Source organism: Temnothorax americanus, unplaced genomic scaffold (genome assembly GCF_048541705.1).
Source record: "Temnothorax americanus isolate GAGA-0224 unplaced genomic scaffold, ASM4854170v1 Scaffold1, whole genome shotgun sequence".
NCBI lineage: Eukaryota > Metazoa > Arthropoda > Insecta > Hymenoptera > Formicidae > Temnothorax > Temnothorax americanus.
The window spans coordinates 1,428,174-1,450,462 of record NW_027509230.1 but is presented as its reverse complement, the minus strand read 5'-3'; the positions used below and the strand labels follow the sequence as shown (position 1 = coordinate 1,450,462).

The window sequence follows — 22,289 nt, the reverse complement described above, 5'->3', positions numbered from 1 at the left end:
GTTAAAAGAAAAATATATTAAATATTAAAGTCAAAGCTTTTTATTCAGAAGAAAAATGATTTGATTATTTTCAAAGTCAAGATACTTTTCCCTACATCAATCTACATCTATCTCTGATATTAAGATATTCGACCTCGAAGCTCGGAGCGAAACTGTATATTATTACGCCATACATGCTTCCTGATAGGTCTTATCGTACTGTTGCCCTTGGCTATACGGAAGCACTGACTCGCTTGCGGTTTTGCCGGGTTTTGCTTATCGAGACAAGATATACAGGAGCATTTTGCCGACGACGTAACGAATACGTTGACGATACAAAGCATGCAGGCATGCACTCGTGTCGAGTGTGGTTTTAACGAAAGGAAGCTCCGAGGGCGAGTCGAGTATCTCATTGCAGACCTACTTAGCCATTTTGCGAGTAGCATCAGTGCGAGATGTTGATAACAGTTACGTAAAACATCGATGCTTCCGTCATCATCTAACGCAATGTAAGTTTAAGGTTCAATAAATTCCGGCTTGCCGCATGCTGTCGCATTATCGATACGAATTGACGAATCTTATACACTTTTCACATATTTCAAAACGCAAAATACTTGCAGGCGGACGTCAAATCATTTCGGCAGCAAGTGAGAAAGTTGCAACGATTTGGAAAGTTTTGATACGTATAAGTAAATTTACAATTTGAAAACGCAATTAATCTAAAATCGCAAGTTTACCGTCGAGTTTAGAGAGTTTTCTCGAGAGACCTGACTCGCGTTGCATCGCATCCTCGTGACAAACGCACCGCTCGAAGAGTTATTGTTTGTCCCGCTCGAGCCGAGAAGGTTCGCTACGTTCGCTACTTTCGCGTAAGTGGAAATAGTCTCTCGGAAATAGCGGCGACGCGACGCGTGCGAAGCGAAGGAGCCAGAGCGCGGTGCCAGAAAAGAGGAAAAAAGACGCGCCATCGGAAATAGATTCTCGCGCGCGGGCCCGTCCGACAACCTCGCAGGACAGAGAAGTGCGGCCTTATACGTAGACCGGGCTTCGATTAGAATCGCAAGTGACTTCGCAGCTCGCGGATGAGAACAATGGTACGGTGGCGCGAGGACAGGATGAGACGAGTGACGCGCTAGCGATAGAGTCGACCCGCCGCCAGTCCTGCCCGATGATTAATTGCTCGCTCGACCAGGCTCGCGCACACAGCTAAGTCCGCACAAGTTGCGGCAGTTAGGAAATAGTCGTCACGCCGTACTAACGACAGTAACGACCCGTTACTTGAGAAGTTTATTCTGGAAAGGGGGAAGAGAGGGAAGAGGGCGAACGAGTAATCGCGACGCGACGATTTATGGGAGAAACAGGTCAAAACTATGTAAAAAGCAAAATCAAAGATTGAAATAGGTTCGATGTATACATTCACACGCGTCCCGTACATTTTTTACTTCTCAATTTCGAATTAATCCCTAATGTTCAGCCTCGATCGCCTCGACGCGACGGTCGCTCGAGCCCATCGCTAGCGACGTATCGTCATTTCTCTCTGGCTTGACCACCGTCCTTCTCTTTCGTCTGGACCCTCTTTCCACGTCCGTTACACCTCGCTTCGTCGCGAGCCTCTGGTCGTCTCGGTCACAACTATTTATAATGGCAGGCCGCGGAGTGCGTCCTCCTCGGGATCTTCGCCGCGGTCCTACCGCGGTCCGGAGAACGTTCGTCCTCGAGTGTACGAGCGGTATCACCGGGAGCGTCCGTCTAGCTGTGGTCTCGCGAAATTTCACGGTCACCCGATCGCCGTATAACCCGATCGAGGTATAACGGGACAGTCAACCTTCGGCTCGGCGTTGCGTTGCGTCGCGCGGCGTTTCAACAAAGTATAGTGTTAACTGGGGAGAGTCGTCGCGTCAAGCGTCAAGCGTCGTCGTAAGCGCTAACGAATACCTAGTGCCGTCGAGGGTTTTTCCTCTGGAATTTTTTCCAGACCGGAGAACGGTCCATCATCGAGATCCCGTTACGTATCGAACCGATCGAGATAACAAGGCGGACGAGACAGTCGTCCCCGTCCCGACGTCCCGCTTGTTTCCGCATTTCTCCGCGTGTTGACGAGGTATATTGACTTTATAGTACTAATAACTAACAAATCGTCGTCGAGTATCGACGATACTCTCGTTGGAGTGCACGTCTTCGAAGAGGTTTCGATTACTGATCCGCGGATCTGCGAATCCCGATCGAGAGTGTCAGTGATTAAGTGATCACCTCTAGGTGGATTCGATCACTTTTGGAGTGGCCGAAGTTATCAATAAGAATAGACCTCATTTTCGTGATTACACACTCCGATTGCGAATCACGTTCTGCGTTAACGAAGCTGAGTTGTCGCAGAGCGTCGACGTAGATGCTCGTTAATTGTTACGACCGATTGCGCCGGCATTGCTCGAAATAAGATGCGAGCGCGAGTCGGCGCGAGCGATCGGCACACGTGCGCGTACACCTGACGATCCATCACGGACGATCGATTGCCGATCGCCGTCGGATCCGTCGTGCGTCGCGCGTCGCACGACTATGCAAGTGTTCGTAGCTGACGGTCGCGTCTTCGCGAGAACATATCGCTCATTGTGACGTCGATCGCGAGGCGGTTACGCGATCCCTCACCTACGCGGTGCCGGTTATGCCGGTCACGAAGACGGGAAACGGAGAAACGCCGGCGTGCTGCTGACCGCGGCCCGCCGCTACGGGAGAGCCGCTTTTTCAATGAGGTAAGCAACAATCGACCTCGTTTCCTGCAGGAAGAGATCGATACAACCCAATCGGCCTTTACTCACGGCATAACTGGCACAAGATTGAGAGATGCGCAGGAATATATATATATATAGGAATAAGTACGACGGCTGCACCGAGATTTGACGCAGCGAGATATATCTCCTCGGCTCTCCGTCCACGATCGAGTTATCAGTATGAATGGATAGATAAGCTTACGGAAGATTACGATAAAGTTGGCGAGTTTTATAGGTGCATGAAAGACATAAAATGTATTAAATCTCCAGCGTCGATATAAGTACCGCGTATCGCGAAGGAAACAAAATTAAATAAAAACTTCACATTTCAACATGTCCTTATCCTAGATATGGTTTTTATTTAGAACTAGGTTTTTCGTGTTATCTGTTACTTTTAAATGGAATAGTAGATATAGAGGAAAAAGAGTAAGATAGAGAAAAAAGAGTAGATGGAGGAAAAACGAGGCTACGGCGTTCAACGGCAACGGAGATGCAAAAATGTTTAAAAGCCGTCGATCAATATCTGTTCGAATTCCAGTCTGCGTAACAAAGCTGAATTAAATTAAATTAAATTAATACAATGCATTGAGACGCAATCGCGTACTCGAGAGCAATGTATATTAAAAATAATCTAATTATAGACTTTTTGTAAACTACATATTAATTGAGATTTCCTCGCTTGTTTTTCTTTGGCGTCACTATTTTTCATCGCGCGCACCCGCGTGACTTAATATATACGCCACGTATGGATAAAACGATAATCCCATTATGGCATTATGGAAAATAGAATTGCGACTTTGCGAGTCTTCGGAAGCCGTAATATGCTCCGACGACGTCCCGAATTGTTTCGCGTAAGTCAGTCATGAGAGATCGAGTGTGATGGAACCGCAGAACTTGATCAAGCGAATGTTTCTCCGTCGCTTTGCTGACCGAGAGCGCGTTGGGGAAGATCTCTTTCGTCGTTCTTCCGTTTAATTTCCGGAGTTTCGTAATTGGATTTATTCGATACGCGAAGATATGGCGGAAGAGGGGGAGGAGAGCAAACAGGAGGCGGAGAGATGCGAAGAGGACGACACGATCGAAGAAGGGTGAGGACGGCGAATATGTTTCATGACTTAATTTACCTTTCATACGTAAAGAGTGACACACATTCGTTTCGGCGCACAAACTATATCCTAAATTGTACATACGTGCCGGACAAAAAAAAATGGCAAGGAGATCATATTTTGCTGCTTGATACAATCCCTTGTATCGCCGACGAAGATATATCTGTTTCCGAGTAGTTTCCGTAGCTATAAATAAACTCTCTCCAAGTCTCTACGGATACGTTTTTATTGGTTTATAGACAGCGGGGATGAGTCGCGTTCTTCTTCTTTAGACAAACTCCTACCGGAGCGATTCTTTGCCTAAGGTATAACAATAAACGTTTCCTTTAAGCGAAGGTAACGGAGACGAGAGTGAAAAGAAAATGTAACTAAACCCCGGAGAGGGGCTCTCCTCGCGAATCAAAACTTACGTCATATTACAAGCAGCGAAACCGCGGTTACTGCTCGCCGCGTTGTGATACAGCATCGTTCATTATTTTCATTAACGACGCGATAGCGCGTACGGCACTCGTCGACGAGGCCGGAAGACCACGACGAACTGTTGGCAACTCGATTCACGGCCGCGATGTAATTTGCGATTTGCCCAACCGATTTCGATGCCCAGTTAATAAACTCCTGGTTAAGACGAGCGCGCGAGCAGCTCTCGTTCGTAATGCGGTTCGTGAATGGGATTGTAGCTCTCGCTCTCACTGTCATCATAGAAGGACAAACCCTCGGACAAACCCGTGCACCGTGGCAAAACGCGAAAGAGACGGTGCCGAGACCATAATCCGGCCTCGATTGTTTTCGGTCGCGCGGACGCGCGTTTTGTATTACGCGAGCAAAGTTTTAAGAGTGCAGTCGCCGGGTAAAAACGTGTATTTTCGTGCGCGAGGTTACGTGTAACGAGGTACGGTAGTTAAGCCTGAATTAGGCACGCTGTGGAGAACAATGGGCAATTAAATTGTGCGAGGAGGGAGAGAAAATATTTGCTTAATGCGTCATACCGAAAGATATAGCAACGTTTTGCATAATAAGAGGAAAGAAAGATATTTATAATATAATTTTACTTTTTAACCGACGATATGTATCGACGATGGTTCTTTTGACAACCTGAACTACTAGATGTTTTTTGTCAAAATTTCGAAAGAGTTATTGTTGATGTTGACAAACGCGTTATTAACGGCGATTTTGTTAAATTGTATTTTTATTCAGATTTTGAAGAAGTTTGCTTAAGAGCGTGCTAAATTATGTATATTTATGTATATTTCTTAAATTATAGTTTATAAATTTGCATGAGTTTCGTCACTCTTTTTCTTATAAAACAAGGATTATCGGCTATAATTCAGCAGCAATGAAATAAAGATCGTGACTTTCCATTGAGCTCGTTACAGCGCTCATTAAAGTTATATATCAGAGACCTATAATTAATATGAGACACGGAGGCGTCTTTTTTGCAGCGTTCTCTTATTCGTCTTATACGTTTCGTAACGTGAGTTAATTGCGGAAGTGATCTTGAAAAATATATTAACTCGTTATTAAACGCCGCGCGTCTTACGAAACCGACAGTATTACGCTTTTGTTGGGTCGTTCGTCCCCCACGGAATCGGATATCGCGCGTCACAACGCGGTGATTAGAAGCTAATTCGCTGGACGTTGCGAGTATACAGGTGTATTTCGTTCAGAAATACAAGAATGATACGAGTGACATCAACGACGACGGCTGGCAGCTGGAACTCGTGGGTGATACACTGATGGTCGGTGATGTACGTGCACGCTCGTTGCTGGAAAAGTGGCGTACCAGGTGTTATTATACGCGGAGATGACATAATTCGCAGTTGCGAAAGAGATTAGCGGGAACGGGAGTGCGGGGGAAGCGACAATCGTGCTACAATTGTTCCCGCAATTGTTTTCTTTCCTTCCTCTCCTCCGCGTCAGTCGCGTGCACCAAGGTGGAAATCGCGTGCGGAGAGACCGATCGCGAGGATGGGCGTCCGTTGGCTGTGTTGCTTGATACCGAAACCATCGGAGACCGGCGAGGTGGTCGCGATAAGATTCACGTGAGTTCCCCGGTCCATGTGGATCCGCGACGTTATTCTCCCGCACGATCAATCTAGATCGGTCATTTTTCGTTGCGACGGAACTTCGCTCACGCGACTGCGATCGCGCGGTTTCCTATGCGCAAAATCTATGATTCAGAAATATTACGTTTTCCTTGTTTTATAAGGTGTTGTTACGCGATCGGGACTCGCTAGCCGTTCCGTTAGGCTCTATTATAAATAGAACTTGTTACAAGGCGGTAAAAATCTTCCATTAAACTCCACACCTGAACCTTTAACTTGAAACGTTCTCCGTTCAGAGCCTCTTCAAAGATATTAAATTTCGATTGTTAAAAGGTTACACGATTCGCCTCCTTTAACTTGGAAGGAAAAAAATGCTGACGACTTATAAGGTCGTGACATTCTGGTATAAAGCGATTCTCCGCGCCGCACGCCACATTTTAACGCGGAAATAACACTTTTAATCATAGATTTCGTTTCAACTTGAAACTCGAAACTCGAATGTTTCTATCTAGACTAGAAGTAGAGAATTTGTTCTCGAATACCAATATGCGAACCTTACTTTACCCTGCCAATATATAATGAGTACATTTACACAATCACATACAGATAAGCATAACGCCTGAAGAACACTTCGAATTAATAAACAACACTCCACGGATGATCCGGCTACAAATTCCTTTACACTGAGCTGTCGATCCGGTGTGCCGGTCGGTTCTTTAGCGGGAGAGCGCGTGTCGAAGGTGAGACGGCTAAGAGAATGGCTGAGAGAATATTCCGTCTCGTAGACGTGTTACGCTCTTCCTCGTGTGCTGACCGTATTCCACCATCTGGGCGTTTCTCGTGTGCATTGTAGGTTGCTCGAGCTGGCCCCGAAGCTAGGACAACGGGTGCGTTTCGCGGAGGGCACGAACTTAAGATGCCGCGAAGACCCTATACCGTCCGGTTCGGAGATAAGGTCAGCAGTTATCTAACTACGGAACTTGCGGAGCGATCTCTCTCTTTTTAGACCAAAGACTCAATTATTTGTACGAAAGTAAACGGAAATTAAAAAAAGATTCAGTCCGATATATATATTAATATTTTTTTTTTTTTAACAAAATTACCGCGCGATTTCAAATTATAATAAAGAATCACACACTTTGACACTTCGATGACACCGGATTGTTATCGACCTGACTGTGTTGCGATGTTTTTAATTTGCAACCTACATCGCACCCGCGTCTCCCCGCGGCAGATACTTTGAGGTCACGTGCCGAACGCGCGAAATCCACCGTGAATACGAGAGCGGCGATTCCGGACTGATATTTGAAGACGTCGGAGAGAAAGAGAAGCGTTCGATAGTGGATGTAAATTTTGCTTTGTGATGTTTACTTTATGATAGTTTATTTTATAATGGGAAAGCTATGCGAGTGGAAATGGTACTTGGTTTTCTTTGTAGACGCGAATGAAAGAGAGAGAGAGAGAGAGAGAGAGAGAGAGAGAGAGAGAGAGAGATTCAAACTATACTAATAAATCCCCATTAAATTCATATTTTTGAACGAACAAACAAAACGTTACGAAACACGATATTCGTATTATATATCTCGAATATCCAAATAATACAAACGCCATTAACACCGCTCGATGACTACCGGTCTCGTATAGACCCTCTCTCTCTCTCTATCTCTCTCCGTTTTTTTTGTTTTTTTTTACTATATGAACCTCGATTCCTGGCCAATACGCTTTATATTATTGCGCGCATGATCATGACACCTTCGCGAGAGGTGATCCGTCGCGGAGGGCGCATGAGCGGACCCCGACGATGGGGAGGAACGGAGGAGGACGGGGCGCACACGTACAGCCGCCCGCGTTCTCTCTCACCCCTTTCGACATCGGTCATCGACGAGCCCTGGCTTGCGTTAGTCTGACCGGCAAACTCGCCGCGCCGCGTCGTGTCGTCGTCGCCGTCGCCGTCGCCGTCGCTGTCGCCCAATTTGAGATCGCACCACCATACGTTTGTCTCGCGGGTCGCGAAAACACGCGACTCGTATGAAGAGAGGACTCGTGAGACCGTTCGGGATGCGTGGACTCCGGAAGGGGCTGCGAGCGAGGAACGAAAAATTCGGAGGGAGAGGACCACGTTGAATTCATCCCTCGCGCAACGAGGCATTCGGCTCGTGGACGGTGCGTAGGTGCTCCTTATTCGAAAGAAACTGCGCTTCCTGAAAAAGAAAGAGAGAGAGAGAGAGAAAAGAGAGAGAGCTAGAGAGAGGGAGAGAAAAGAAGAAAGGAAGAGACGAATCTAGAGGATGACGAGAGTGGAGCGGTGCGCGAGCTTTCGTGGAATGTGCTCTATCATTGATCAAGCGTATGGATCGACCAACGTGGCGAAGGTCGTTCGGAACACCGAACAGCCTCGGTGAATATTCCATCGACGAGCTCTTAGCATCGAACGATCGTCCGTCCCGAAAGAATTCGTGGAGTTTTGGTCTTCGTTATCGTTGACGTTCGATCGATCGTCGATATTCTCAACGAGGAACGCTTATCATCGACGAGCGCGGAAGCATCTTCAAAGACGGCTCCGGCTGACCGGAACGTCCCGTGATGGTGACAATGAGAATCAATCGATCTCCGATCACGGAATTATCGAGGCACGATTTCGCCTCGTCCCGCGGCAGTAAGGCTCACGACTTCGTCGTATCGGCGACCTCGATTATCACGCGTCACCGTGAAAATAAATTCCGGTGCTGGAAAACTCGATCGATGGTGCCAGTCACTCAAGAGGAGAGAGCCGCGCCGTGAGGGGCGGTAGCGAGGAAAGAAAAGGGGAGAGAGAAAGGTAGAGAGAGAGAGAGAAACAGAGAGAAAGAGAGAGAGTGTGTGTGTATGTGTGTAAGAGAGAAAAGGGGAGAAAGGAGAAGAGAGAGAGAATGATTGCGAGAGTGGATGCGAGGGTGGACAAACGCAGAAAGCGAACAACTGACGGATGAAAGTACGCCCACGTAGATTAATCACCGAGTCGAGTTTGCCGGGATCGTTCTCGCCGAATGTAACGAGATAATTTTCATTGTAATTCACGCGCCGCTGGTTGTCGCGCACCTGTCATTTCAACATTTGATATTTCGAGCCGAACACGCGAAGCCTCACGCAAAGCTTCGCTGCGATGCTGGAAAATGACCGAGAGCGGTCATTTCGAATTTCATTCCCGCGCACGTAATTTCGAAGCAATCTCGAAATACACGAAAGCGGCGAGCAAATATTTCGAGCAACATCGACTGTCAACGAACCAAAAACGAACCAAAATCGACCATACGTTTCTACACACGTGACTCAGGTCGCTTTAAAATAAAGCTCTTCATACGTGAAGTGATCGTGCCGGACTTTGAGAAACAGCTGTAAAGCTCCCTCGTGGCCCGAGTGGTCTCTCGATATTGCTTTTCCATTGTGGTCTGACGTTTGACATCCATTATACAAACAGTTTACGAGTATTTACCTTTGAAAACTCCAGAATTTCAGTGTAACGCTGGCGGCGAAGGTGCTTAGAATGGGCTGCAAATCGGCAGCTAAGTCCAAGCCGAAAAAAGAGACGGTCGCATCGTCGTCGTCGTCGTCATCGTCAGCGTTATCCTTCTCGAGATATAATCAGACGACCCAAAAACAGGGAGCGGAACACGGCGGCAAATCCAGCCTCGGGGACGAGGAAGAGAGCGAGGAAAGCAACACGGCCGCTCGTGTCTCGTCCGGGAAGTTATTTTCGTTGAGGGAGAGCAGCGGAACGTCCGGCATTGCGGACGACAGCATCACCAGGTAGCTATCGAGCGACGATGCAGAAGTTGCGCTCGACCTTCAAAAGGTCGCGCACTCCAACGGGGGCGGAAATGAAATCCCAATCTAGCCTCGAGGTGCCCAAGCAGATCAGGTCGGCCTCCTTCGACGAGATACAGTTGCAGACGAGGCAGGACCTTACCTCCTCGTCGTCCTCCGCGTATTCCCCGGCGAGATCTCAAGACTCGATACGCGGCAGGAGGGGCTCCTCGACCCTGAAGGTGCCGCAGCTGACCGGTCAGCGTTCCAAGAGCTTCGACGCGTATTCCGGCTCGGCCGCGAGCCAGCAACTCCCGGCAGGTGGAATCGAGCGACCGGAAACGCCGATCATCCAAGTCTCCGGATGCTACCACTGTGCTTGCGTCGAGGAGTACCGGAGCCTCTGGCTGGCCGAGGATATCGCCAAGGACGAGGCCGACGCCGGCGAGATCGAGACCGATAGCACGGATCGGTCCGAGAACGAGTCGGACCGCGAGGATGAGACTGGCAAGAGAGATGGCAGCCCGGAGATCCGGGTCACCCTGATGTCCGACAATGACCAGGGCGAGTCGTCGCGATACGTCCCACCCGAAGATACGCCTGCCGGGCCGGACTCCGAGGTCAGGCCAGAGTTCCCGGAGAGGCAGCGCAGGCTGTCCAGGCAGGAGGCCCTGACCACCTTCCCCCTGGAGCATCTGCCCGCTCTCGTGTCAGCCGCAACTGCTTCGTCGGAAGCGGACGACGACGACGACGATGAGGAGAACGAGCCTGTCGAGCCGGCGCCGTCCGGGTCCAAGTTCGTCGTGCGTGACATTTTTCTGACCGTGCCGGAGCTGAAGCGGGACCGCGCCGCTTCCGTGGATTCGTGTTTCAATAACAATAAGAACGGCGGCGCAGCCAATGCGGACTCGTTGGCGGTGCCGCAGCAGAGCATCAGGTCGAAGAGCGTCGACATCGTGCTGCCGACGGACGCGAGGACGAGGTACACGGCGCTGCTACCTGGGAAGGAGCCGCGACCTTCGATAGGGTGGGTACGTCTGATTAGATGGAGCTGCGACCCCCTCGGAGTGTTCTTTTGTTCCGAGCACATCGTGCAACGCGATCTTGGATTGCGTTGACGAGCACATTTCCTAAGTTGGACATTTTAATTTTGTTGCGCGATTTTTAGCACTTAAACTTTATTTATTGATTGTCAAACTTGGGATGCGTAAGCAGTCATCTGTCGCAAATAATATCGCTTGTCGTCGTCGTTTATTTTCTCTTTTTTTTTTACTGTAGCATTTAAATTAAATTTTAGCTATCGTGTGTGATGCATGAATTAAACCGTATAAAATTATTTTATATCTAAATTTTTGTAATAATTTTTTGTGATGAAATTATGCATCTTGAGTATAGTATAGATTTAATCTTGCTGTTAGAAAAGATGGTAGAAGCATCGAATCTTTTGGAATAAAAAATGGGCATAGTTACATTAAATTTCTTTCATAAAATGTGAAAATTTATATAATCTATATAATATTGATTTGTATGAATGAAAATGACTCGTGATTGAAATCACATTTCTAATTATGTGGATTAAAAATATATTAGATAATTTATATTTCTACCATCTTTTTTATTAATTCTTTGTTTATTATACCTATTTATATTTTTACTTTAAACTTCTTGTACTCTGTATGTATGAAATTATTTTGACTAAAATATACCTTTAGTTAGTTTAGTTTAAAACGAAAAAACCTAAATATTTTTTCTACGTTGCAAACATTTTCGTGTTTCACACATATTGTAACACGTATGTAAAATGAACACAAAAATATATGGTATATAACGTTATAAATAGAACACTATCCTGAATTCTGACGCGACTTATAGATCATCTAAAGTGGGTTTAAAAAAATGAGCAGGGAAAGACTTTTATTATCGCGTTGCTATTTCCGTCTCTTGCCAGTATTTACGATTCTACTTGAAACTCTTGAAAGGGGCATAGCGCATAGCGCTACTTCTCATAAATTATTATATTTCGGACATTTTCATAACATTTCCATAAGTTGGAAAAATGTAACACTGAGTATCTCCGAAAAAGCTGTGTTTATGTATTAAAAACGAAGCCAAAGTAATTTTTCTCTCTCTCTCTCTCTCTCCCCCCCTCTCTCTCTCTCCCCCTCTCCCTCTCTCTCTCTCTCTCTCTCCCCCTCTCTCTCTCTCTCTCTCTCTCTCTCTCTTTCTCTGATATCGCGGAGAATTAAATATTTAAAGGATATCGATCAAAGAGCTATAAGCGGAGTGTCGCACGCACCTTTCGTGCGACATAATTATTATCATTATTTATTTATTACTACGCATATTAAGATATTCCACATCAAAAAGACTCGCACCTAAAAAGCTGTGATCGTTAAGTTTTTGTATTCTAATTTCGGATGCGTGTTTTATATACCGCGGCAGAGAAAGGTGAACATCAATTATTCAACACAGCTTAAATTTTTGAGGACATTTCTTACTATTTCAAAGATACGACATGATTTCGTGCCCGCGTTTGTGGGTCCTTATAAAAGAAACACGTGCCAGGGGAATTTTAATTATGTATAAGATGATATGTATGCTTTCCATCTCTTCTGTATCATTTCTTATTTCAGTATGATACAGGATACAGATGAATTTTACATGTAAATACAAAATTACGTTTGGCAGACATTTTATGGCAAATAAATTGTGACATCGTCAGACGTAAAAATTAAATTATTTTTCTTCGCGATAATTTTTTAATTTGACAATAATATATATACATATATATATATATATATATATATATATATAAAACAGTTGAAATAGATATTTTAACTTTTATATATAATAGTTAATGGGAATTATAATTAAGTCGAAAGAAGCTTTTATGAGCGTTGATGCGATGATTTTAGAGGGAGAGAGGATAGTAGAGAAGATAGCAGAGAAGGGGGTGGCTCGAGCGGTCATCGTGAACCTCGGTCGACTCCAGATTGGGGTCCAAATGCGATTAATGGGGAACATCTTTGGGTACCAACCGCTACGTCCGGTGACTTCTGTTACGTCAATGACTGTTCCGTAAGTTTCAAAGATAATGCGGAGAATGAAAGGCCGCTTTTAAGAACAAAAGACGCATCAGAGATTTTGATCAATCGGATCATTATATGTGTCTTTTCTTCCTTCTCCCTTTCAGAAACACGGACCCCGGTTGAAGTGTCCGGCTTGTCGCGTAGTGGCTCACGCCTGCTGCGTCGGAAATTTAGAGTTCGCCTGCAAATCGAGTTTTCGCGATGTAGGGGTGCGTCAGTATCGCGAGCAAACGACAATCCATCATCATTGGGTCCATCGACGATCGCAGAAAGGCAAGTGCGCCAACTGCGGCAAGTCGTTCCAATCAAAGCTCAGCTTTAGCTCCAGGGAGATCGTGGCGGTGAGCTGCAGCTGGTGCAAGGCCGCTTACCACAACAGGGAGACGTGCTTCAACGTACAGAAAATAGGCGAGATGTGCGAATTGGGCACTCACGCATCGATCGTAGTACCGCCGTCGTGGATCGTGAAACTCCCTCGTAAAGGTAGCTTCAAGAGTAGCCTGAGAAGATCACCCAGAAGGAAAAAATCCAACGATGGCTCATCTTACCGCCGGAAAAACAAAGAAAAGGAGAAGGAGGAGAAGGAGAAAGAAAAAGGAAAGGAGAAGGATCAGGGAGAGTTGTGGATCGTTAAGCCCATACCCTCGGCTACCGTAAAGCCGGTGTTGGTTTTTATAAATCCAAAGTCCGGCGGTAATCAGGGAGCGAAATTGCTGCAAAAGTTTCAGTGGCTGCTCAATCCAAGACAGGTTTTCGATCTGACGCAGGGTGGTCCAAGAATGGGGTGAGTAAAAATACATCTCAACGACTGGCAAGGATGACGCACACGATACAGGAAGAAAGAAAAGACTGAGTCAACAAAATCAAATCGAGTTAACTAAACAAAAATATTGATCTTGCAGATTGGAACTCTTCAAGAAGGTCCCTAATTTGCGCGTATTGGCCTGCGGCGGCGACGGTACGGTCGGTTGGGTCCTATCGATTCTGGATCAAATCGGTGCTTATCCAGCGCCAGCGGTCGGGGTACTTCCTCTGGGCACCGGAAACGATCTAGCGAGAGCGTTGGGATGGGGCGGCGGTTACAAGGACGAGCCAATCGGCAAGATCTTAACGAGCATAAGTGACAGCGAGACCACCCTGTTGGACAGATGGCAATTGCAAGTCGAGAGGAACCCCGATGCCAAGAACGACGACGATGGTGGCAAGGGCAAGGAAAGCCTGCCGCTCAATGTTGTTAACAATTACTTCTCCCTCGGTGTAGACGCTCACATCGCCCTCGAGTTTCACGAAGCACGAGGTGAGATCACAACTCGAAATTTTTATTCGCACTACCGATTATATTATTATTCCGAAAGTATCAAGTCAATATATAGGCAGTTGTCCTAGTTCGGGCAGGAAATCGATCGCATGGCCGATCAAGGTTCCGCTCTGTGATTTCGGTGAGGTCAAAACGCGATCTCGAGAGCTCTGACCTCATTTCTTCTTCTTTTGTTTGCCTCGTAATTAAGTCAGACCTTTCTTGTATGTACCTCGTATAAAATATACCGTTACATTTGTAGTGTCAAATTATACTCACTTTGAGTTATTTTAAACCATTCCTATAGATTGCTACTGCTTCTACTCAATATGTCATTAATTTAACTAAAACAATGTAGTTAATTAATACTCTGTTTTATGTTAAAATAATAAATTTCCACACACGGTAGTTAAAAATAACAAAATGTTATTTAACTCAAGGTATTTTATCCTTTAACATTTAACGGTATATACGTAAAAAAGGATTTTGTCCGATAAACCCTCTACGATTTATTGTAGAGGCTCACCCGGAGAAGTTCAACTCCAGAATGAGGAACAAATTGTTCTACGGACAGATGGGCTGCAAGGACTTGCTGCTCACAAAGTGGAAGGACCTCTCGGACTTCGTGACGTTGGAATGCGACGGTCAGGACATGACGCCGAAATTGAAAGAGCACCGAGTCCACGCTATACTGTTCTTGAATATTGCCTCTTACGGTGGCGGAACACATCCATGGAGCGCGGGAAGTGGCACTAGAGAACCCGCTATGGACGATGGCTTAATCGAGGTAGTCGGTCTGACCACCTACCAGCTACCTCTTCTGCAAGCACGTGGACACGGTACCTGCATAGTGCAATGCAGCAAAGCCAAACTGGTCACGACGAAGACTATACCGATGCAGGCAAGCGTGATTTTTGTGTCGCACCTTAAATAGTCGCTGTCTTTCAACAATTCGTGCATAAGATATGGTCCAGAATGATCTTGTTCCGCATTTCTTTTTCTACCTTTGATCACGCAAGTCGTTTTCTTTAATAATATGATTCTTGAACATAAAGAAAGCCGTCTTCTCTCTTTTTGTAAAATATAATAAATATATTTTAATTGTTGAATATTAATCATATATTTTTTTATGGATAAGGAGAAATTTTACTATAATATAATATTTATCCTTAAAATTTTGTCATTCTCTGTTCCGATAATATTATCATTCTCTATTTAATCTATTTCTTTCTGTAATGTGTTATAGGTCGACGGCGAAGCTTGTCGTTTGTTACCATCTATTATAACTTTAAGTATGTTGAACAAGGCAACGATGTTAGCGAAAAGGAGGAACGCGGGAAAGTCGCACCAGCATATAGCGAGATTAGACAGGCTGAAGCTACCTATAATGAGAATAAAGATGCCAGATTACGAGGCGTACCATCACAACAAAGAGAGGTTGAAGCAAGTGGCGGAGTCGTGGCTCGCGGAACCGCTCGATCTCGATGCTACGACTGATCTGGAGAGTCTGAGGAAACTCTTGACAAAACATTACAATATGGACTCGTGCTGTTTCCTTGACTGTGAGTGCCGTCTCACGTGCAAATATTATCCGCAAATCGGTGCGATCCTCTGTGTGTGAAGAATACACAAAATGTGATTTCTGTTACTTAGCGTGCACCGCGGAAAGATTCTTCAGGATCGATCGTGGCCAAGAGCAGCTGCATTACGTGACGGATGTCGCCGACATAGATGCCGTATATATCCTCGATGAAGACGCCGTGCAGCAGCACTCCGACGGCCGAGCGGGACCAAGCCAGATTGTCGCGAGTCAGGAAGACGAAACCGCGCAGATCCGCTTGTCAAGGTACGCGAGATATTTTCATGCAGACCCAGCATCTAGATTTTTTTTTCCTTCGAAACGCATGATATGATATATGATATAGCGACGAACGTCTAAAGGAGATGCCAGCCGTGACAGAGAAGACGAATCGATCGAAAGAAGATACGAGAACGCGGGGACAGGAACAGCCGTCCGTCGCCGGAAAGATCAGGCTTTCCAGACAGCCGGAGAGCGTTTCCTTCGATAAAGAATCCGAAGGTCAGAACGGCGTCAGACCGAAGAATTCGGCGAGTCGAAACTCCCTGGACGTGCCGCCGAGCGAGAACAGAAACGGCGAGTCGTACTCTCATATAAGACGCGAGTCCCTGAAGCAGAACTCTCACGTCGCAATCGCTCGTGCCGAACAGTCGCAGCACCAGGACCGATCTCTCGCTTTTATCAGGTAAGGTTCTCAGAGTCTCTTACGGCGCGGCGTTACTTCGGACGTGCCGTTAATTATCCAAATGATCGAGAGAGAGAAAGAGCCAAGAAGGGTGTCTATGCGACGTCAGGAGACAGGCAACTTTAATTGAAGATCACTGGCGGCTTTCAAAGCGGGTAACGTAGACCTTTATTCCACACGAGTGCCTTTTAGACGGTATAAAAGGTACCGCGACGACATATTATGGATTATTCTAAAGAAAAACTCAACACGAGCCGAGAGATACATTACGTAAACCCTCATTCGACCGTGCGCTTCAATTATCTTTGCTCGGATAATTTATTCGGATAATAATTCTTCCCTGTCCCGCGAACGTTGCAGAAGTAGTTTGCGTGCGGAGGGAGGAGAGACTGCCCTAATCTGGATTCCTCTGGTTTTTATTTTGCAGCCCCCGCGACAGACTGTTCGGCCTGAACTCGGGAGTTCACGGATTCGCTACTGAATTACTCGAGAAGAGCTGCGATGAGATACTGAGAGCGGCGAAGATCGGCGATCTGCCGACCTTGAAGCAGCTTCATCAAAAGGGGTACTCGCTTCTGTCGATCGATGAGACTGGTCAAACGGCGCTACACCTGGCATCGAGGCACGGCCACAAGGATATTGTCAGATATCTTATTGCCTGCGCCCCACCGACAATTTTAAACATGATCGATAATGATAAGTAAGTTATCGACGATTAAAATTCACGATAAAATTGAAAACTTAATCCGAATATATTAATCGTTGAAATTTCTCCAGTCTTTCTCGTTACTTAATTTCTTTTTATTCTCTATATGCATTCTATTCATCTTGATTACGAGAGTGAAAAGTAATTTATTTCTATTTCAGAGGGCAAACCGCTTTGCATAAAGCTGCCCAGAATAAACGTCGTTCCATTTGCTGTATGCTCGTAGCCGGTGGCGCGTCTTTGATGATGAAGGACCGGCATGGTAACACGCCGCATCAGCTCGCGCTGATCGCGGAGGATCACGATCTAGCTGCGTATCTGCAAAGTAAGTAATCTTTCCGATCGTAGACTTTAATCTTCTCGATTCGTCAAGGTAAACTCTTTCAAGACAGTTTCTCATCAATGAAATCTCGTCTCTCTAGAGCGTTAAACATATTTGACTCTAGGTGCACCTATCTAAGTATATACGAATTGTAATTATGTGTGTCACCAGGTCAAGAGCACTTTCAATTAGCGACGGGCGAGATGGAGAGCGATCTCTGACCTTCAGCGTTGATCGCCACGGCCTGAACCGCCCTGAACGACTGTGACGCAAGAGCCGCTGTTGTCGGCGTTCCGACGACGCTTTTTTGCGGCATTTTTTCCGTAACGTAAATCGCTACACGATAATCTGATATCCTTCGTCTGTTTAACGTCGACGATTACGAGGTTGCCAAATGCTGACGTATTTTTCTTGTCGATACTTCGAAAATTACTCTCTAGGACACAACTATCACACAATTTATCTACACATACATACACAGGACACACACACGTACACGCGCATACATATAATACGTAACTATGTAGTTGTTTCTAATCGATAATAAGTCCTTATTTTTCTCACTCGTAAACTTGCCCGAGGCTTGTAGCTCTACTTACATTCACGTACTCGGCAAGTGGACCATAATCGGTCAGGGAGCACCTAAAATTGTTCCTAAGAACGAGCAAAAATTTATTTTTCGTACGACATTTAACGTCTCTCCGGTCCGAAATGAGACAGTCAGTTTTGTATATCTATATATAATATATTATATATGTGTGTGTGTATAAATACACCCACATTATATATTTGCGAAAGATTCTATCAATATTACAATCTCGTGCAAAATAAACAGACAAAATGGGCCGGCCATCATATTTGCGCGATTAAAGAGAACGGACGACTGTTTTTGTGGAGCTCAATCCGGTGATGAAACGTTAAGTCTGTGCCAACTGACTGAGTCATGAAGGAACATTAACGATAATGCCACTGACTGTCTCATGTTGGAGCATGTGCAAAAGTATATATATATATACGAAACGTTCATAGTCTCCACTCGAAATGGGTGCTACAAGCGAATCGATAATCCGTTAGTTTTAATCCAGGAAAAATAGAGAATAATTTTAGTGGGAGAACCACGATGAGAACGAAGAGATACATTCTATAAATACCAAAATGTAAAAAGGGATCAACGTACGAACACCAATTAGTAGTTAGACGCAGTCTATCAATATTATCGTACTATTGCTATTACTATTATACTGTTACTACAATTATTTTTCTGTCGGATTGATATGTAAGATCTATGTACATATACGTGTAGAGTTTTTGAGGCGCTCATCGCTTGGATTTGCGCGTATACTATATAACTAAAGAAAGGACGCCGCTCACACAAGTCAATACCGATCGTGCACGCAACGATTTCTTTCTTTCGCGCGTCTTAATCGAGCCCGTTTACTTATCGATACTTCTGTGATCCCCTAGAAACCCAATTTATATTTCTACTATACTTTGAACGTGCGTGGGTGTGACCATTTCGTACGCGGCGGCGAGTACGTCCTCTGTTTTTATCTCTTTCCCTCATTATCAGATATCATTCGTATACTGATGCTCAATAGTTCGCGTATTCGCTTCGTCCGTTGTAAAATGGAGAAATAATTCGGGAGCGAGGGGTGTATCGAATGTGATCGAACGATCGAGTTATCCGTAGATTTTAAATGCTAATATACTAATATGTGAGAGAGAAATCTATGAAAAGAAAATGACAATTGTTGCGAAAGTATTCAGTTTCTTTTAACACGCGAGAGGTGACTTTTGAAAATATTTTGTTTCAATTTTTTTTTTTTTTTTAATATTCCTCATCTCAAAATAGAAAATATGTATACGGTGTATCGAGACTATTGAGTGTTAGTATCGCAGGAGTCGCGCACTCCTTTAAATCTTGCACATGAGCGATTTTCTAATTGTTCTTATCTCGCTAAGAAAAAATCGTCATGTTAACTCAAGTGAAATCTTGATACCACGTTTTTAGCGAGTAAAAGAGGAAAGAATTGCCGCTGTTTTATTGGCCGTTAAATTAATAAGTTAATTAAGTTAAGTTTCACGCGAGAATGTAGATAACTTACGAAACTTTTGTGTTCGACCATGACTTAAGAAGACGGTGAGTTATTGTATCAGCGGGCGGGTTTTGCTTCTCGTAAGTTTCGTTAGGCCGCGATTTGTAACGGTGTAAATTATACGAACATCGGTCTTTCATCGATTTTCTCTTGAGAAAAATCGACTACGCGCTCGCGGTGAAGGAGGGGCGCGATGTCTAGAACGTCCTCGCTTATCTTTACTGCTCTTTCGGAGTATTTAAGAAGAAATGCCTTTCGCGATCCGTACCTGTTGTACCATTGTATCGATAAAAAGAGAGAATTTAAAACGAGAGATTAACTTAAATAAACGTGAAAGGATTGTTGTAGAATCGTTGTAGGGATCGTTTTAGGACCGTGTAAAAGTACGTAGGGCGCGCACGTTATCGGGCATACGCCGTGTAATGTACATCGAGAACGGAGAATGCGAGTAGCGTTAGTTTTAGTGCCCGATAACGCGAACCGGCATTGGAACCGGTGCGGTCTCGCGAGGTTCCACAACTCTCCAATTGTCGAAGTCCTGGCAGAAAAATGGGATGTGCATTTTCCATTAGACGATTGTGTCTATTCGTTGCCGCGAGCGAGCGTGAAAATCGTTCTCGCGGCAATCCGAAATTTTCTTACTCGTCTTTGCGATCGTGCCGGTTTCAATACTCGGATTAGTATTATTAGACTCGAGATTAAAAAAAAAAACACAAAAAGAAAGAAAAGAAGGAGGGAAATTAATTGGGATTTCCCGGATATATAGCGACGCCTTTATATAGCGTCGGTGAGAGCGCTGGCTCGGCTCGCAAATCTCGATTTTAAGTTTTTAGAGCAATAAATTGACGACAATCACGATATTTCGGCATAAGCCAGCGCTCGGGCCGCGACTGACCTCTCCCGTCCGTTTCCTCTCCTTTGTTCCGTTTCGCCGTTTTGAAATTCGAGATTGTCTCGTCTGAACAACGCGAGACTCCGTGCGCACGTTCCATTTTATCGGTAGACGCGCGAGCACGTGCAAATACGTTTACACACACACACGTGACGGATGTCGGATATACACACAAGCGACTTCGAAGATCACGATCTAAGAAGAGTCGCACCACTTAATCACGTGATTATCGAATAACAAGCATAAACTATTTGAAAAAAAAAAGAAATTAAAATTAATATTTCAAATATAGAGATAATGTAAAAAAGAATTTCTAAATATATTATATACATATAAAACATTAAGATTAATTAAAATATATATAAATATCTTCTTTTCTCTTTCTTTTCTTCTGTCTGTATCTCTCGCTTTCTATTTCGCTTTTTACAATTTTCCAAGTTTTCTATCGCCCTAATAATTACTTCCATAACTTCTTAAACAATACACAAATTTTAATAAATTTTCAAATCAATTACTCAGAACGATTCCTTCGTCGCTGGTGCGCATATCCAAGTTAACGTGATTTCTTAGTAAGAAAATTCTGTTGGTGTGCACGGAGTCCAGATCCTTGACGTTCCATTTCTCTCTGTTTCCCTTTTAAAATTTATGAGTCGAGTAGAAAATCTATAATCGATCTATCGTAATAGAATCTTGTTATTCCGTGTTCGTAATTTTAAAGACTTGATTGCACTGGACGACAGAGCGTCTCGCGAATGAGTCTTACTTCCATTAAACTTCTCTTTCCTATCCGTAGAAAATAAGTTTCGACTAGATGTACAAATGCATTTACACACATTCAGTAAGTAAATTTCCTTCGGTCCAAAATCGATTCTCGCGCGAGAATAACAATGAACGGATATTGCTGCCTCGGGTTCCATTATACAAATTACAATACCTCGAAGCTCTCGGTACTAACGAACTTCAATGTCGTCCAGTTATATTGAAAAATGTTACGAAATATTTTTTAAATAGTACATAGATTTAAATTCTACGGAATTTCTTAACTATTCTAGAGATTATACTCATCGAAAATGAATTCTGTCCATTCGCCTGTCAGTTCCTCCGAACGTGTGTCTCCAGATATTTTCGAGAGAGAAACAGTTTCGGTTGACCAATTCATTTCCAGCCCAGTAATGATACAACAGTAGCTTTTATTTTCTACGAGAGAATGTAGGAACTGAACTTTACAGTTTTCGTGTAAACACATCGATACATTTCTCAGTACGCGACACGCGCGTATTACGCCGCGCGGGGAAACGTCGTGTGCTTGTATATATAAATTTCTAAGTCTCGTGGGAAAGGCTTGGGCGGACCAACCAATGACCATTTAATTTTATCAAAATAAACGATATCGCTGTATTATCTGTAATTTTAAATCCTATTGAACGAAACGACTCACGCCACCGGACCGTTCTTGAGACGTTCCACGAGAAACGGCGGAACGTAAGGAAGGAACGACTCCAAATTTTCCGGTAGAAGAATTTTCGCGTACGAAACTTGATCGCCGTTAGGGATGATACGTCCCGCGTAACATTACCTCCCGAAAAATTTCCGACATATCTCTATGTATTTTTAATAATAATAAGCGTATTGTTCAATTCACACGTATGTATTGACATGCGGTTTATATATACTTCCTCTCCCCCTCCCCCCCTTCGCCCTCGTCTCTTTATTCGATCGAGCCAAATTATACATGCAAAGTTTATTGATCTCAATTATATTTGACGAACAACTGAATAAACAGTTAAAATGCCTTAGGACTACAGATTAAAAACCCATGTTTCTTGTCGAGATTAAATAAATATAAATAAATATCCTTTATAGTACCTAGAGTATGTGAAAATATTTGCTTTTGTTAGAGATCTGGTTTAACGTCTGGTAACGCCTATTTGCAAATCATCCCGTATTT

At 44.5% G+C, this 22,289-nt stretch overlaps 1 protein-coding gene across 3 annotated transcripts; it reads left to right on the top strand.

Moving 5' to 3' along the window:
• Positions 1-7,385: 7,385 nt before the first annotated feature.
• Positions 7,386-21,982, top strand: Rdga (retinal degeneration A). Of its 3 annotated transcripts, XM_077406799.1 has the most exons (12): positions 7,394-8,710; positions 9,380-10,702; positions 12,591-12,753; positions 12,869-13,548; positions 13,667-14,061; positions 14,580-14,962; positions 15,308-15,623; positions 15,715-15,907; positions 15,987-16,325; positions 16,753-17,025; positions 17,193-17,356; positions 17,525-21,982. In XM_077406799.1, exons 2-12 carry the CDS (start codon positions 9,696-9,698, stop codon positions 17,572-17,574), a joined length of 3,963 nt encoding a protein of 1,320 aa, XP_077262925.1. In that variant the 5' UTR covers positions 7,394-8,710; positions 9,380-9,695; the 3' UTR covers positions 17,575-21,982. The 3 variants fall into 3 exon arrangements, with proteins under 3 accessions (XP_077262935.1, XP_077262925.1, XP_077262915.1); XM_077406789.1 differs by having other exon boundaries at positions 7,394-10,702; XM_077406809.1 differs by lacking the exon at positions 15,987-16,325 and having other exon boundaries at positions 7,386-10,702.
• The last annotated feature ends 307 nt before the right edge of the window (positions 21,983-22,289 follow it).